General features: G+C 36.2%; 1 protein-coding gene across 1 annotated transcript in view; it reads left to right on the top strand.

Moving 5' to 3' along the window:
• The window catches only part of LOC128642581 (ficolin-1-B-like), an 86,967-nt gene that overhangs the window by 18,849 nt on the left and 47,918 nt on the right, over positions 1–20,200 (top strand). The window contains 4 exon segments of the mRNA XM_053695345.1: positions 560–597; positions 5,943–5,976; positions 19,651–19,673; positions 19,675–19,779. Of these exon segments, the coding sequence (XP_053551320.1) occupies positions 560–597; positions 5,943–5,976; positions 19,651–19,673; positions 19,675–19,779 (200 nt within the window).

The following is a 20,200-nucleotide window of genomic DNA, read 5'->3' as shown; positions in this document are numbered from 1 at the left end:
CTGTCATGTGCAGGCACAGGCATGTTATTTTCCTATTCAGTTTAAGGACGTTCTATGAAATCTCATGAGATTTCAGTGGGGTTAAGAAATTGCAGTGAATGAGTAAAATATTGGACTTTTTCCTATCTTTAACATTGAGTGGACTTATTCCTTTTTCCCTCTGGGCTACACCCACTCACCAGTTTAGACTAGGGGGCCAATTTACCAAAGTGAGAGCGGACATGATACAATGTAGCGTATCATGTCCGCCGCACATCAATAAATGCCGACAGCATACGCAGTCAGCATTTATCTTTGCAAATGCAGATTCTCGGCCTATCGGCCGCTAGCAAGGGGGTGTCAATCAGCCCGATCGTATAGGACCAGTTATGGAGCAGCTGTCTTAAGACCGCTGCTTCATAACTACTGTATTCGGCGTGCCTGAAGGCTCGAGCGGAAACAGGGGCATCAAGCTCCTTTCAGAACTTGATAATTCAGCCCCATGATCTTCCTTTGATGAGATTATCCTGTCATTAAATTTACGTTAAATTACTAATAACATTTTGTTTTATTTTCTTAGGAGACAAAGGGATTCCTGGAATAAATGGACAAAAAGGTAATATAGTAAAAAAGTAGATAAGGTTAAAGAAAGACAAAAACTCCATCAAACTCAACCTTAAAGATCATTTTTGATCCCTGTTTTATACTAAACAAAAACTGCCAAAAAAAAACTGTAGGGTCTCAAAATTAAATGGGTAGGAAAGTCAAAATCGAAATATGTATTATTCAATTTTAAATAGAAGCATTTTAACAATATACTTACATTACAAAAAAATGCTTCTAGTAAAAGTAATTTTTCACTGGCATATGCACATATGCTGTGAGGGCCGTGCATCAGTGTTCAATCTCAGAGATCTTGCGGTGGTGTGTATTGTGTCTATGAAGGCGTAATTTGCGTCATATAAGCCACTGCTGACTCTTTGAGGAGGTTTGAATGACACAAATGAAGTCTTCACAGACACAAATACACCCCCCCGCAAGCTCTCTGAGTTTAAATACTGGTGCATGGGCCCTCATAGCATATGTGCGTATGCCGCTGAAAAACAGCAATAACGTTTAATAGAAGCATTTTTGCTAACGGAAGTATATTGCAAAAATGCTTCTATTGAAAACTGAAGTGCACCCGTGCACAATTCAATTTAGACCTTGCTATCCCTTTAACAAGAGACATGTGACCCGTAAACTTATTTTCTAGGTTGTTACATAACATTACTTAAGATACTGGAACAATAAGACTGAATCAAAAATCAGGAATTTGATACAGAAGATCCAGAGGCTGGAGAGAAAGACTATGAGGCCAATTTATCAAAGGTCTGTTGGACCAGATCCGACAGTGCGGATCAGGTCCGACAGACCTCGCTGAATGTGGAGAGCAATACGCTCTCCGTATACAGCATTGCCCCTGCTCACAAGAACTGCTGGTGCAACACCACCCCCTGCAGATTCAGCAGGGGGGTGTCAATCAATCCGATCGTACTTGATCGGGTTGAATTGTGGCGATCTCTGTTCGCTTGCTCAGAGCAGGCGGACAGGGTTAGGGAGCAGCGGTCTTTAGCAGCTCTCTTTATGTTGTATTACTACCACGATTGGCGTATTTATTATTTCATTTTCTTCTTGTTTGATATGACATACTTAACCTTTAAAACTGAAGAATAATAATGTTAATAAAAAAGATTTAAACATAAATTAAGGGGTAGATTTATTAAATATCGAGCAGACCTCATTCAATCCATCATCTATGAAAGCTGTTTTTTAACAGCCGCATCCGCTGTTTAAAAAATGGAGCCCTTAATGTATAATATTTTTATATTAGACTGGAGTTTGAACTCTGTGACATGAGAAAAATGTCAGTTATTTGCGTTCTCTATCTAAATTTGTATATTATAGTGGGATAACTTGAGTATATTACAAACCTTAAAGGGATATTAAACTCAATATGTATTTCCCTATAAAGGGAGCGCTAAAGGGACTAAAGCGCAACTTAAGGCCCAGGGTGCTTTATCCATATTGCGACCATGCGCCAAGAAAAGCACAGATCTTATATTACAAGTGAATGGTAAAACAAGAATTTACCACTTTCTAATTTACTTCTAGTATCAAGTTTATTTGCTTCATTCTCTTGATATCCTTTGTTGAAGAAGCAATGCACTGTTGTGAACTAGCTAAATACATCAAATGAGTCATATATGTGCAGCCACCAATCAACAGCGAAGCTACCAGTAGTGCATTGCTGCCTACCTGAGGCTAACTAGGTATGCTTTTCAACAAAGGCTACCAACAGAACAAAGCACATTAAATAATAGAAGTACATTGGAAATTTGTTTAACATTGCATACTCTATCTGAATAGTAAATATTTAATTTTGACTTTACTGTCCCTTTAAGCGTCACTACTAAATGAGCATCCAGAAGTGAGAAAGATTTGCTATGTCTTTTTACTACTAATAAATAATAATAGTTTTCAGGGGTTATAGTGATTACTTGTTTACCAAATCTCATCCAAATTTGTGTTATTTGAAATAAGTGTTTGAGGAACATTCACAAATGGTGCAAGCCAGAATATGATCCTCCTCCTTTTAGTTACTAAAGGCTAGATTACGAGTGGAGCACTAAATTATTACACGCCCACAAAAAGGCAAATTCGCCCCGTTTGCGGGCGTGCGATAATTAACACAGCCATTACAAGTGGCTGGCAAGCTTGCGGTAGCAATTAGCGCTCAGAAACTTAACCAGAAGATCTTATCTATGGTTCATTTCTAAAATGCCCCAAATGCCCTCAAAATTTGTAGCATTTTTTTATAATAAAAAACAAACTGCACTAGGCAGTTTTTGGGGTCTCAAGCGGGTGGGAGTGGGGTGTTAGAACAAAAACAGCGCTGAAAAGGGCCTTTACATAGCCGTCTATGAGAACTGTGTGTTCCCAGTAAATATATGTATACTCATATTAACACACATAAATATATATGTATATACTCATATTAACACATAAATATATATGTATATACTCATATTAACACACATAAATATATATGTATATACTCATTAACACACATAAATATATATGTATATACTCATATTAACACATAAATATATATGTATATACTCATATTAACACATAAATATATATGTATATACTCATATTAACACATAAATATATATGTATATACTCATATTAACACACATAAATATATATGTATATACTCATATTAACACATAAATATATATGTATATACTCATATTAACACACATAAATATATATGTATATACTCATATTAACACACATAAATATATATGTATATACTCATATTAACACATAAATATATATGTATATACTCATATTAACACACATAAATATATATGTATATACTCATATTAACACACATAAATATATATGTATATACTCATTAACACACATAAATATATATGTATATACTCATATTAACACACATAAATATATATGTATATACACATATTAGCACATAAATATATATGTATATACACATAGTAACACATAAATATATATGTATAGTACTCATATAACACATAAATATATATGTATAGTACTCATATTAACACACATAAATATATATGTATATACTCATATTAACACACATAAATATATATGTATATGACCTCATTATTAAACACATAAATATATATGTATATACTCATATTAACACACATAAATATATATGTATACTACATCATATTAACACAACACATAAATATATATGTATATACTCATATTAACACACATAAATATATATGTATATACTCATTAACACACATAAATATATATGTATATACTCATATTAACACACATAAATATATATGGTATATACACATATTAGCACATAAATATATATGTATATAACACATAGTAACACATAAATATATATATGTATAGTACACATAGTAGACACATAAATATATATACTCATATTAACACATAGAATATTATATACTCATATTTAACACATAAAGATATATGTAGTATACTCATATTAACACATAAAGATATATGTATATACTCATATTAACACATAAAGATATATGTATATACTCATATTAACACATAAAGATATATGTATATACTCATATTAACACATAAAGATATATGTATATACTCATATTAACACATAAATATATATGTATATACTCATATTAACACATATATATGTATATACTCATATTAACACATAAAGATATATGTATATACTCATATTAACACATAAAGATATTTGTATATACTCATATTAACTCATAAAGATATATGTATATACTCATATTAACACATAAAGATATATGTATATACTCATATTAACACATAAAGATATATTATATACTCATATTAACTCATAAAGATATATGTATATACTCATATTAACACATAAAGATATATGTATATACTCATTATTAACACATAAAGAATATATGTATATACTCATATTAACACATAAAGATATATGTATATACTCATATTAACACATAAAGATATATGTATATACTCCTATTAACACATAAAGATATATGTATATACTCATATTAACACATAAAGATATATGTATATACTCATATTAACACATAAAGATATATGTATATACTCATATTAACACATAAAGATATATGTATATACTCATATTAACACATAAAGATATATTGTATATACTCATATTAAACACATAAAGATATATGTATATACTCATATTAACACATAAATTATATATGTATATACTCATAATTAACACATATATATGTATATACTCATATTAAAACATAATATATAGGTATATACTCATATTAACACATAAAGATATATGTATATACTCATATTAACACATAAAGATATATGTATATACTCAGTATTAACACATAAAGATATATGTATATACTCATTATTAACACATAAATATAGTATTATATACTCATATTAACACATATATATTGTATATACTCATATTAACAACATAAAGATATATGTATATACTCATATTAACACATAAAGATATATGTATATACTCATATTAACTCATAAAGATATATGTATATACTCATATAACACATAAAAGATATATGTATATACTCATATTAACACATAAAGATATATGTATATACTCATATTAAACTCATAAAGATATATGTATATACTCATATTAACACATAAAGATATAGTGTATATACTCATATTAACACATAAAGATATATGTATAATACTCCATATTAACACATAAGAGATAGTATGTATATACTCATATTAACACATAAAGGATATATGTATATACTCATATTAACACATAAAGATATATGTATATACTCATATTAACACATAAAGATATATGTATATACTCATATTAACACATAAAGATATATGTATATACTCATATTAACACATAAAGATATATGTATATACTCATATTAACACATATATTATGTATAATACTCACATTAAAACATAAATATATATGTATATATTCATATACAAATATATATAAAAAAAAATATGCTGCAATCGCCGTGCTCCTTATCCCCTTCTTGCGCAAGGTTCTCTGACGCATCAGAACGAGGCTCCCATTGGAGCCTATAGAACCACGCTCTACATGTAATGCCAGGCGCACATTAGCGTACTCTGGTATTAGTCAGTGGAACGCTAATAGTCGCTTACGATGCAAGCATTATTTAGCGCTCCACTGGTAGGTCTACCCCAAATGTGATTTATTCTATTGTGGTTTGATTAATTTATGCTTTGTTTATTTGTAGGGTCTTTTAAATAGTAATCAAGTTTTGAATTATTGGGTGTATATACAGTATATACAGTAAATACATGACAAATTAGCAGACTGATTTCACGGCCACGTGAATTTTACATATGTAAAATAGTGGATTTTATCTTTCAATGTGCAGGTGGACAAAGGAGATCCTGGAACACCAGCAAAGGGAAGTAAGTATCAAGTGCAGGCTATGATTATTTCTCTGCAATCCGAATACTGTCTCCTCTGTTGATGTGTAAATTGAATGGCATGTGATAACTAAGGGGTCGCCGGGAAACAGACGTTATGAAGCAGTGGGTCTAAAGACCGCTGATCCATAAACTGTCCGCCTGCTCTGAGGTGGCGACAGAAATCCACCCGATCTGAATACGATCGGGTTGATTGACAACCCCCTGCTAGCGGCTGCAAATCTGTAGAGGGTGGTATTGCACCAGCAGTTCACAAGAACTGCTAGTGCAATGATAAATGTCGACAGCGTATGCTGTCGGCATTTATCAATGTGCAGCGGACAATGATACACTACACATCGTTTCATGTCCGCTCGCACTATAATAGATTGACCCCTAAGAGGTCCATTTTTATATATATTAAGTACACTTCGCAATAAATTTCCTTGTTCAAGAGAGGGCTACTAAACAAGTACATGATCTAAAAAATAAAGTTACAAAGAAAAATGAATAATAATAAATTATAAAAGATAAAGCAGAGAGGTATGATAGATAAAATGTATGTATTATGATCAGAAAAAGGAGACAGCCTCCTATAGTGTAAAATATTAAACGCGCATTTCGTTTCGTTACCGAATCGAAATTCGGACGGATTTGTCAAATTTCGATAGCTTCAGATCGATTTGAATTTCTGGAATTACCGTAGCAACGAAACCTAACGAATAAATCCAAATATTATCGGACTTATTTGTTACATTCGGGATGGCCATGGACTAATCACAATTACACTAGTTTGTACAGTATATTAGGTTATATCACTCTGCTTTGGGGTTACACCTAATATTACAGTACATAATACTAGTCTAATACACAGCACATCCCGAACCGAATACATCCGAATACATCCGAATTTATTCGAATCCGAATGAATCCAAATGAATCCAAAAACGAATGCATTTGAATGTATCCGAATTCGAATCGATCCGAAAACAAAATTCGAAAACATAGGAATCGATCCGAAACTAATCGAAAAAAAAAATTCCGCCGCGCACAAGTCTAAAAAATAGGACACAAATAATTGTAGAACTTAATATTGGATACATTCACAGGAAAAAAAACCAATGTATCTGCACAAAGGATAACTCCATTTCCCAATCCTTGTGTGTTTAGCAACCTTGAAAAAGGGCTTTGATTTCCATAAAATGGATTCCATGTACATCTGTCCAGGTGCATATCATTTTTATATAAAAAGTGTTGAATAACTTAAATATTATCTTTCAAATACAACCTAAAAGCGATTACTGTGGGTTTCAAATACAAATCGAGTGTTTGTTGAATCAGTGTCTGATTCAACGCCGTGATTGGAGTAAGCCGGATTCCTCATTTTTAGACCCAGGAAGGAGGCTTTGCGACGGGCGGAGGAAGTGATGAAGCGGCTGTCAAGATTAAAAGGAAGTATTTTCACAACACGAGTGAAATGTAAATTTTGATGAATTAAAGTGCAACTGTTTTTAATCGGATTTTTTAAAAACCCGGCCGGGCACTTTATCTTCAAAATTTGCATTCACTTTAAAGATAGCATTAGACTATTACGTTAAACCAGTTGTTAGAATGTTGCACAAACATTACAATTTGAAAAGGAACGAACTAATGTTCATTTAATTTTTTCAAATGTTACAAAATATTTGCCCATCCCTAATCTTTTACTTTCTCCTACAGTCAAATTAATTCATAGAACTTTTAGAGCCAGATTTCAAGTGGAGCTATATTTAACACGCACGCATCAGGTAGAGCTTATAAAATAAAAACATAATTTATGCTTACCTGATAAATTCCTTTTCTTATGTTGTGTGATCAGTCCACGGGTCATCATACTTCTGGGATATAGACTCCTCCCAACAGGAAATGCAAGAGGAATTCACCCAGCAGAGGCTGCATATAGCTCCTCCCCTCTACGTCAGTCCCAGTCATTCGACCAAAGAATCAACGAGAAAGGAGTAACCAAGGTGAAGTGGTGACTGGCAGTATAATTTAAAAGATATTTACCTGCCTTAAAAACAGGGCGGGGGAGGAGCCGTGGACTGATCACACACAGAAGAAAGGAATTTATCAGGTAAGGCATAAATTATGTTTCTTACTGTTATGTGTGATCAGTCGCACGGGTCATCATTAGCTTCTGGGATACCAATACCAAAGGCAAAAGTACACGGGATGACGGGAGGGATAGGCAGGCTCATGATACAGAAGGGACCACTGCCTGAAGAACCTGTCTCCCAAAAATAGCCTCCGAAGAAGCAAAAGTGTCAAATTTGTAATAATTTGGAAAAAGTATGAAGCGAAGACCAAGTTGCAGCCTTGCAAATCTGTTCAACAGAGGCCTCATTCTTAAAGGCCCAAGTGGAAGCCACAGCTCTAGTGGAGGTGAGCTGTAATTCTTTCAGGAGGCTGCTGTCCAGCAGTCTCATAGGCTAAACGTATTATGCTACGAAGCCAAAAAGAGAGAAAGGTAGCAGAAGCTTTTTGACCTCTCCTCTGTCCAGAATAAACGACAAACCAGGGAAGAAGTTTGGCGAAAATCTTTAGTTGCCTGCAAGTAGAACTTGAGGGCACGAACTACATCCAGATTGTGTAGAAGACGTTCCTTCTTTGAAGAAGGATTTGGACACAAGGATGGAACAACAATCTCTTGATTGATATTCCTGTTAGTGACTACCTTAGGTAAGAACCCAGGTTTAGTACGCAGAACTACCTTGTCTGAGTGAAAAATCAGATAAGGAGAATCACAATGTAAGGCTGATAACTCAGAGACTCTTCGAGCCGAGGAAATAGCCATTAAAAACAGAACTTTCCAAGATAACAATTTTATATCAATGGAATGAAGGGGTTCAAACGGAACACCCTGTAAAACGTTAAGAACTAAGTTTAAACTCCATGGCGGAGCAACAGCTTTAAACACAGGCTTGATCCTAGCTAAAGCCTGACAAAAGGCCTGGACGTCTGGATTTTCTGACAGACGCCTGTGTAACAAGATGGACAGAGCTGAAATCTGTCCCTTTAATGAACTAGCTGATAAACCCTTTTCTAACCCTTCTTGTAGAAAGGACAATATCCTAGGGATCCTAACCTTACTTCCAGGAGTTAACGTTTGGATTCGCTCCAGTATAGGTATTTACGCCATATTTTATGGTAAATCTTTCTGGTAACAGGCTTCCTAGCCTGTATCAGGGTATCAATAACCGACACAGGAAAAAACCACGTTTTTGATAAAATCAAAGCGTTCAATTTCCAAGCAGTCAGCTTCAGAGAAGTTAGATTTTTGATGTTTGAATGGACCCTGTATCAGAAGGTCCTGTCTTAGAGGTAGAGACCAAGGCGGACAGGATGACATGTCCACTAGATCTGCATACCAAGTCCTGCGTGGCCATGCAGGCGCTATTAGAATCACTGATGCTCTCTCCTGTTTGATTTTGGCAATCAATCGAGGAAGCAGCGGGAAGGGTGGAAACACATAAGCCATCCCGAAGTTCCAAGGTGCTGTCAAAGCATCTATCAGAACCGCTCCCGGATCCCTGGATCTGGACCCGTAGTGAGGAAGTTTGGCGTTCTGGCGAGACGCCATGAGATCTATCTCTGGTTTGCCCCAACGTCGAAGTATTTGGGCAAAGACTCCGGATGAAGTTCCCACTCCCCCGGATGAAAAGTCTGGCGACTCAAGAAATCCGCCTCCCAGTTCTCCACATCCCGGGATGTGGATTGCTGACAGGTGGCAAGAGTGAGACTCTGCCAGCGAATTATCTTTGATACTTCCATCATTGCTAGGGAGCTTCTTGTCCCACCCTGATGGTTGATGTAAGCTCACCAGTTAGTCGTGATGTTGTCCGACAGTGAAACCTGATGACCCCCGAGTTGTTAATTGGGGCCAAGCCAGAAGGGCATTGAGAACTGCTCTCAATTCCAGAATGGTTATTGGAAGGAGACTCTCCTCCTGATTCCATAGTCCCTGAGCCTTCAGAGACTTCCAGACAGCGCCCCAACCTAGTAGGCTGGCGTCTGTTGTTACAATTGTCCAGTGCTGGCCTGCTGAATGGCATCCCCCCTGGACAGGTGTGGCCGATAAAGCCACCATAGAAGAGAATTTCTGGTCTCTTGATTCAGATTCAGAGTATGGGACAAATCTGAGTAATCCCCATTCCACTGACTTAGCATGCACAATTGCAGCGGTCTGAGGTGTAGGCGTGCAAAAGGTACTATGTCCATTGCCGCTACCATTAAGCCGATCACCTCCATGCATTGAGCTACTGACGGGTGTTGAATGGAATGAAGGACACGGCATGCATTTTGAAGCTTTGTTAACCTGTCTTCTGTCAGGTAAATCTTCATTTCTACAGAATCTATAAGAGTCCCCAAGAATGGAACTCTTGTGAGAGGAAAAAGAGAACTCTTCTTTTCGTTCACTTTCCATCCATGCGACCTTAGAAATTGCCAGAACTAACTCTGTATGAGACTTGGCAGTTTGAAAGCTTGAAGCTTGGTATTAGAATGTCGTCTAGGTACGGAGCTACCGAAATCCCTCGCGGTCTTAGTACCGCCAGATGGGCACCCAGAACCTTTGTGAAGATTTCTTGGAGCCGTAGCCTATCCGAATGTAAGAGCTACAAACTGGTAGTGCCTGTCTAGGAAGGCAAACCGTAGATACCGGTGATGATCTTTGTGAATCGGTATGTGAAGGTAAGCATCTTTTAAATCCACTGTGGTCATGTACTGACCCTTTTGGATCATGGGTAAGATTGTCCGAATAGTTTCCATTTTGAACGATGGAACTCTTAGGAATTTGTTTAGAATCTTTAAATCTAAGCTTGGCCTGAAAGTTCCCTCTTTTTTGGGAACCACCAAACAGGTTTGAGTAGAACCCTTGTCCTTGTTCCGACCGCGGAACCGGATGGATCACTCCCATTAATAACAGATCTTGTACACAGCGTAGAAACGCTTCTTTCTTTATCTGGTTTGTTGACAACCTTGACAGATGAAATCTCCCTCTTGGGGGAGATAATTTGAAGTCTAGAAGGTATCCCTGAGATATGATCTCTAGCGCCCAGGGATCCTGAACATCTCTTGCCCAGGCCTGGGCGAAGAGAGAAAGTCTGCCCCCGATCCGGGACCGGATCTAGTGGGGGGCTCTCGGTTCATGCTGTCTTTGGGGCAGCAGCAGGTTTCCTGGCCTGCTTGCTCTTGTTCCAGGACTGGTTAGGCTTCCAGCCTTGCCTGTAACGAGCAACAGCTCCCTCCTGTTTTTGGTGCAGTGGAGGTTGATGCTGCTCCTGTTTTGAAATTCCGAAAGGGACGAAAATTAGACTGTCTAGCCTTAGCTTTGGCTTGTCTTGAGGTAGGGCGTGGCCCTTACCTCCTGTAATGTCAGCGATAATTTCTTTCAAACCGGGCCCAAATAAAGACTGCCCTTGAAAGGTATATTAAGTAATTTGGACTTAGAAGAGTACATCAGCTGACCAGGATTTTAGCCACAGCGCCCTACGTGCCCTGGATGGCGAATCCTGAGTTCTTAGCCGTAAGTTTGGTTAAATGTACTACGGCCTCCGAAATGAATGAATTAGGCTAGTTTAAGGACTCTAAGCCTGTCCGTATGTCGTCTAGCGTAGATGAACTAAGGTTCTCTTCCAGAGAATCAATCCAAAATGCTGCCGCAGCCCGTAATCGGCGCGGATACATGCAAGGGGTTGCAATATAAAAACCTTGTTGAACAAACATTTTCTTAAGGTAACCCTCTAATTTTTTATCCATTGGATCTGAAAAAGCACAGCTATCCTCCACCGGGATAGTGGTACGCTTAGCTAAAGTAGAAACTGCTCCCTCCACCTTAGGGACCGTTTGCCATAAGTCCCGAGTGGTGGCGTCTATTGGAAACATCTTTCTAAATATTGGAGGGGGTGAGAACGGCACACCGGGTCTATCCCACTCCCTTAGTAACAATTTCAGTTAGTCTCTTAGGTATAGGAAAAACGTCAGTAACTCGGCCAGGAGGCGTTACCGCAAAGTATTTATCCAACCTACACAGTTTCTCTGGTATTGCAACGGTGTTACAATTATGAGAGCTGCTAAAACCTCCCCTAGTAATACACGGAGGTTCTCCAATTTAAATTTAAAATTTGAAATATCTGAATCCAATCTGTTTGGATCAGAACCGTCACCCACAGAATGAAGCTCTCCGTCCTCATGCTCTGCAAGCTGTGACGCAGTATCAGACATGGCCCTAGTATTGTCAGCGCACTCTGTTCTCACCCCAGAGTGATCACGCTTGCCTCTTTAGTTCTGGTAATTTAGACAAAACTTCAGTCATAACAGTAGCCATATCTTGTAATGTTATCTGTAATGGCCGCCCAGATGTTACAAGGCGCCATAATATCACGCACCTCCCGGGCGGGAGATGCAGGTACTGCCGCGTGAGGCGAGTTAGTCGGCATACCTCTCCCCTCGCTGTTTGGTGAAATTTGTTCAAATTGTACAGAGTGACTTTTATTTAAAGTAGCATCAATACAGTTAGTACATAAATTTTCTATTGGGCTCCACCTTGGCATTGGAACAAATGACACAGATATCTTCCTCTGAGTCAGACATGTTTAACACACTAGCAATAAACTTGCAACTTGGTTATAATCTTTTTTTAGCAAAAACGTACTGTGCCTCAAAGAGGTACTAAACGATTAAAGACAGTTGAAATAATGAACTGAAAAAACAGTTATAGCATCAAACTTTAAAACAACACAACTTTTAGCAAAGGTTTGTTCCCATAGTAAAATAACAATAATTAAATTTGACATAAAAATTACAGGAGCAACGTTTTTATTCACAGTCAAAATAAAATTCTCACAGCTCTGCTGAGAGAATCTACCTCCCTCTAAAGAAGTTTGAAGACCCCTGAGATCTGTCGGAGATGAACCGGATCATGCAGGAAATATAAGAGTAACTGACTGGAAATTTTTGATGCGTAGCAAAGAGCGCCAAAAAACGGCCCCTCCCTCACACACAGCAGTGAAGAGAAACGAAACTGTCACAATTAAAACCAAACAACTGCCAAGTGGAAAATAATGCCCAAATATTTATTCACTCAGTACCTCAGAAATGTAAACGATTCTACATTCCAGCAAAAACGTTTAACATGATAAATACTTATTAAAAGATTAGTGACTTTTAACAGAGTAGTTCCGGTGAAATACCATCCCCAGAATACTGAAGTGTATACATACATGTCATTATAACGGTATGGCAGATTTTCTCATCAATTCCATTCAGAAAATAAAAAACTGCTACATACCTCAATGCAGATTCATCTGCCCGCTGTCCCCTGATCTGAAGCTTTTACCTCCCTCAGATGGCCGAGAACAGCAATATGATCTTAACTACTCCGGTTAAAATCATAGTAAAAAAACTCTGGTAGATTCTTCCTCAAACTCTGCCAGAGAAGTAATAACACGCTCCGGTGCTATTGTAAAATAACAAACTTTTGATTGAAGTCATAAAAACTAAGTATAATCACCATAGTCCTCTCACACATCCTATCTAGTCGTTGGGTGCAAGAGAATGACTGGACTGACGTAGAGGGGAGGAGCTATATGCAGCTCTGCTGGGTGAATCCTCTTGCATTTCCTGTTGGGGAGGAGTTATATCCCAGAAGTAATGATGACCCGTGGACTGATCACACATAACAGAAGAAAACTGTTTTCAGTTGCGGGCTAACCCTACATGCATTAAAAGACTAAAAGCCGAACTTAGAATATTGCTTGTGCAATAACGTATTTCGACATAGAAGTCGATGGAGCAAATAAAGTGGGGGGGAAAACACCCTGCTTGCACACAAACGCGTTCGCATATTGTGCGTTAACCTGATGACAAGAAAATATTAATGTTTCACATTCCAATGTTTTTCACATAGTAGAATATGTTCTATTTATTCCAAATTACTTTTTTCTAGAAATGTCTGATGACATTTCGTACAATATACAGTATATCTATACCTATATACTATATATATATATATATATATATATATATATATATAGGTATAGATATAGAGATATACAGTATAAAGGGATATCTATTTAAAAATACATAGAACATATTCTGCTATTACATAACATTAACATATTAAATATTTACAGTAAATAAAAACTATAACCCTTTATTAAATATGAAAATTGCATAAATATATTTTTACATGTTTTCATCTATTTAATTGCAAAGGGTTCTAATGCACTTATATATATATATATGTCTATATGTGTATACATTCGTATTTATGTGTCTATATGTGTATATATGTCTGTAAATACATATGTACACATATAAATACATCTCTAGGCATGTATACATATGTATTTATGTGTTTATATGTGTAGATATGTCTGTAAATACATATGTACACATATAAATACATCTCTAGGCATGTATACATATGTATTTATGTGTTTATATGTGTATATATGTCTGTAAATACATATGTACACATATAAATACATCTCTAGGCATGTATACATATGTATTTATGTGTTTATATGTGTATATATGTCTGTAAATACATATGTACACATATAAATACATCTCTAGGCATGTATACATATGTATTTACGTGTTTATATGTGTATATATGTCTGTAAATACATATGTACACATATAAATACATCTCTAGGCACGTATACATATGTATTTATGTGTTTATATGTGTATATATGTCTGTAAATACATATGTACACATATAAATACACCTCTAGGCACGTATACATATGTATTTATGTGTTTATATGTGTAGATATGTCTGTAAATACATATGTACACATATAAATACATCTCTAGGCATGTATACATATGTATTTATGTGTTTATATGTGTAGATATGTCTGTAAATACAAATATACACATATAAATACATCTCTAGGCATGTATACATATGTATTTATGTGTTTATATGTGTAGATATGTCTGTAAATACATATGTACACATATAAATACGTTTCTAGGCATGTATACATATGTATTTATGTGTTTATATGTGTATATATGTCTGTAAATACATATGTACACATATAAATACATCTCTAGGCATGTATACATATGTATTTATGTGTTTATATGTGTATATATGTCTGTAAATACATATGTACACATATAAATACATCTCTAGGCATGTATACATATGTATTTATGTGTTTATATGTGTAGATATGTCTGTAAATACAAATATACACATATAAATACATCTCTAGGCATGTATACATATGTATTTATGTGTTTATATGTGTATATATGTCTGTAAATACATATGTACACATATAAATACGTTTCTAGGCATGTATACATATGTATTTATGTGTTTATATGTGTATATATGTCTGTAAATACATATGTACACATATAAATACATCTCTAGGCATGTATACATATGTATTTATGGTTTATATGTGTATATATGTCTGTAAATACATATGTACACATATAAATACATCTCTAGGCATGTATACATATGTATTTATGTGTTTATATGTGTATATATGTCTGTAAATACATATGTACACATATAAATATATCTCTAGGCATGTATACATATGTATTTATGTGTTTATATGTGTATATATGTCTGTAAATACATATGTACACATATAAATACATCTCTAGGCATGTATACATATGTATTTATGTGTTTATATGTGTATATATGTCTGTAAATACATATGTACACATATAAATACATCTCTAGGCACGTATACATATGTATTTATGTGTTTATATGTGTATATATGTCTGTAAATACATATGTACACATATAAATACATCTCTAGGCATGTATACATATGTATTTATGTGTTTATATGTGTAGATATGTCTGTAAATACATATGTACACATATAAATACATCTCTAGGCATGTATACATATGTATTTATGTGTTTATATGTGTAGATATGTCTGTAAATACAAATATACACATATAAATACATCTCTAGGCATGTATACATATGTATTTATGTGTTTATATGTGTATATATGTCTGTAAATACATATGTACACATATAAATACGTTTTCTAGGCATGTATACATATGTATTTATGTGTTTATATGTGTATATATGTCTGTAAATACATATGTACACATATAAAATACATCTCTAGGCATGTATACATATGTATTTATGTGTTTATATGTGTATATATGTCTGTAAATACATAGTACACATATAAATACATCTCTAGGCATGTATACATATGTATTTATGTGTTTATATGTGTAGATATGTCTGTAAATACAAATATACACATATAAATACATCTCTAGGCATGTATACATATGTATTTATTTGTTTATATGTGTAGATATGTCTGTAAATACAAATATAAATACATATGTACACACATATAGACATATAACATACATATACAACTTTAGCGATTGTGTTTTCTTTCAACTTGTAATATGAGTGAAAAACCTGATGCGCACAAAACACCCGTGATAAACCCCTTTTTGCGCATACGTAACTGTTAGCGCTACACCTCGTATCTGGACCTAAATAGTTTGCCATTTTAACCAAATCAGCCTTCACCAAACTTTTAAAATAACTCTTCTTTGGAACGAGAAAATATAAGTATAATTTCAACTTGTAATACCCAGAGCAAACAGATGCACGCAAAACGCTTACTTCTAGCGCAGGTTAACGATCGAGCAGGAGCATTAATCTTCACAATGTCAGGTAGAGGTTATGGGGGCATATCTATCAAGCTCCGTAAGGAGCTTGATGCCCGTGTTTCTGACGAGCCTTCAGAAACACAAGTTATGGAGCAGCGGTGTAAAGACAGCTGCTCCATAACCTGTCCGCCTGCTCTGAGGAGGCGGGACAGAGATCGGCACAATTCAAACCCGATCGAGTACGATTGGGTTGATTGACACGCCCCTACTGGCAGCAGATTGGCCGCAAATCTGCAGGGGGCGGCGGTTGCACCAGCAGCTCACAAGAGCTGCTGGTGCAATGCTGAATACGGAGAGCGTATTGCTTTCCGCATTCAGCGAGGTCTGTCGGACCTGATCCGCACTGTCGGATCAGGTCAGACAGACCTTTGTTAAATAGGCCCCTATAGATGGATCTCAGTAAAGATCTATGGTGTTAAAAAGCTCAACACATTTCAGCTACAGGAAACAACTAATCAAATGTTAAGCTACAAAAAGCTCATTGTTTATTTGTTAACCCCTTAAGGACCGGGCACTTCAGACAAAAACTTCCCCAAAAGACCAGAGCATTTTTAACATTTTTGCCATCACTACATTTAAACAGAAATAGCCTTTTTTTTTTACCTATCAAAACTATATATATATTTTTTATTAGTAGACAACCCAAAGTATTGATCTAGGCCAATTTTGGTATATTTCATGCCACCATTTCACCGCCAAATGCAATCAAATTAAAAAAAAAATTGTTAACTTTTTCACAATTTTAGGTTTCTCACTGAAATGATTTACAAACAGCTTGTGCAATCTTGGCACAAATGGTTGTAAATGCTTCTCTGGATCCCCTTTGTTCAGAAATAGCAGACATATATGGCTTTGGCATTGATTTTAGGTAATTAGAAGGCTCCTAAATGCCGCTGCGCACCACACTTCTATTATGCCAGCAGTGAAGGGGTTACTTAGGTAGCTTGTAGGGTTAATTTTAGCTTTAGTGTAGAGATCAGCCTCCCACCTGACACATTCCACCCCCTGATTCCCTCCCTGTGCCCTCTCAAACAGCTCTCTTCCCTCCACACCACTCAAAGGTCAAGCCCTTCTTAAGTTCTGGCAGAAAGTCTGCCAGTATAAAAATATTTTTTTTTTTACTTTTTTTTTTTAATTATATATTTACTGCAGGGTAGTATCCCCCCTTACCTCCCAACCTCCCTGATCCCCCCCCCAAACAGCTCTCTAACCCTACCCCTCTATTTGAGGCCATCTTAGGTACTGGCAGCTGTCTGCCAGTACCCAGTTTACTTGAAAATAGGCATTTTTTATAATATATATATATATAATACCCATTTTTGTGTAGTGTAGCTGCCCCCTCAATACCAAACCCCTCCCACTCCCCCTCCCAGATCCATTTTCTTCAAATGATCCCACATATGATCCCCCTCGTCATTGCCCTCCTCCCTTCTTTCCCCCTCAATCACGCAGCTGGAGTTTGTTTTTTCCCTGTAGCATGGTGCAGAGGTCCCGCCCTCCTCCCGCCTTCTCCAGTGATGGGCCACCCACCCACCACCCTCCTTACACTCCCACCAACGATCGGTCCCACCGCTGTGGGGTAACTCTGCAACTCTATTTCTGCAGTGCCCCACTCCTGGGACATGCAGAAATAGCGCAATCTCGCAATTTTGAGCGAGATTGCGGCAGAGAGAAGCCCAGGACTGCAGCGATGTACAGGGTACGGCACTGGTCGTTAAGGGGTTAATATATTTTGAATTTATTACAAAGATTATCAGTTTTGTTTTTTTATTGTCCTTTGATATTTTAAAAGGTTCTATAGGCACTCAATAGATTTTTTTTTTTTTTTATGAAGATCACCATCAATTTGGGCAAACCCTCTTAAAATGTTATATCACTGGTGATCCAGGATATGTATAAGGCTACCTTAAAGGGACAGTGTACACTAGATTTTTTTTTGTATTAAATGTTTTGTAGATTATCCATTTATACAGCCCATCTGGGAGGGTTTTTGTAACAATGTATAGTTTTGCTTATTTTTTAAAGACATTGGGATGATTTTTAGACTCCTAACAAAGCCCCACAGTGTCAGATGTATACTGATGTCTACAGACTCCTGCTCGCTCCTGTTTGTGTTATCTGTCTTTTCATATCCAGGGAAGGGGGGGTGGGGGTGCCTGCTCTTATTGTATTTCCAGCCTCTTTCACTGGGTGTCCCAGCCTAACCTCATCAACAATGCTGAACTGGGAGCTTCTAAGACGTTTTTAAAAGGTTTTATACTGGATTTTTAGATCAGTATCTGTGCGTATCCTTCTTTATAGTAGTGTTTATTGCATGCAATTATATGAAAATTGGTCTACACTGTTCTTTTAAGAAAAAAATAAAGTTTGCACTTAAAGGGATAGTATAGTCAAAATTAAACTTTCATGATTCAGATAAAGCATGCACTTTTAAGCTACTTTCTAATTTACTCCTATTATATTTTTTTCTTCGTTCTCTTTGGTATCTTTATTTTTAAAAAACTGGAATATAAGCTTAGAATGCCGGCCCATTTTTGGTTCAGCACCTGAGTAGCGCTTGCTGATTTATGTCTAAATGTAGCCATCCAATCAGCAAGCGCTACCCAAGTGCTGAACCAAAAAGGGGCCGGCTTCTAAGCTTACATTTAAATAAAGATACAAAGAGAACGAAGAAAAAATGATAATAGGAGTAAATTAGAAAGTTGCTTAAAATTGCACGCTCTATCTGAATCATGAAAATTATTTTTGAATAGACTATCCCTTTAAGAAGGAAAGATGGGCCTTTAAGTTCTTATCTGCCATTTAACTCTATCTTCCTATTCATTTGAAATTTGTATTACTTTTGCCATGTCCAACTCTCCTGTCAGAGTACTAAGCCAGTAGATACTCATTCTCATTCCTCATTATCTGTTTGATGCTTCGTTTTCCCAGCTGCACAAAACTGTAAGGAGCTGCGTGGACATGGGCGCTTCCCTTAATGGCTGGCACACAATTTACCTACCAACTGGGGTACCACTGATGGTGCTGTGTGACATGGAGACGGATGGAGGAGGCTGGACAGTAAGTTGGGAATTGGGTTGGAGTGATTCCCGCTGATCCTATAAAAGTGTGTGAAACGTTTCCCATTGATTTGTTCATCTATTTTTGATGTATCAATGGCCTAGATTATTCCAAGGGGTAGATTATCATATGTCGGATGGACATGATCCGCTGTAGCGAATCATGTCTGCCTGACATCAATAAATGCTGACAGCATTAACATTGCACAAGCATTTCTAGTAACATGCTTATGCAATGCCGCCCCCTGCACATTCGTGGCCAATCGGCCGCTAGCAGGGGGTGTCAATCTTCCCGATCGTATCTGATCCGGATGATTGCTGTCCACCACCTCAGAGGTGGTGGATGAGTTAAAGGGACATAAAACCCAATTTTTTTCTTTCATGATTTAGATAGAACATAACATTTTTAACAACTTTCTAAT

The sequence above is a fragment of the Bombina bombina genome, chromosome 12, assembly GCF_027579735.1.
Source record: "Bombina bombina isolate aBomBom1 chromosome 12, aBomBom1.pri, whole genome shotgun sequence".
In the NCBI taxonomy this organism is placed as follows: Eukaryota; Metazoa; Chordata; class Amphibia; order Anura; family Bombinatoridae; genus Bombina; species Bombina bombina.
This window is presented reverse-complemented; position numbering and strand designations above follow the sequence as displayed.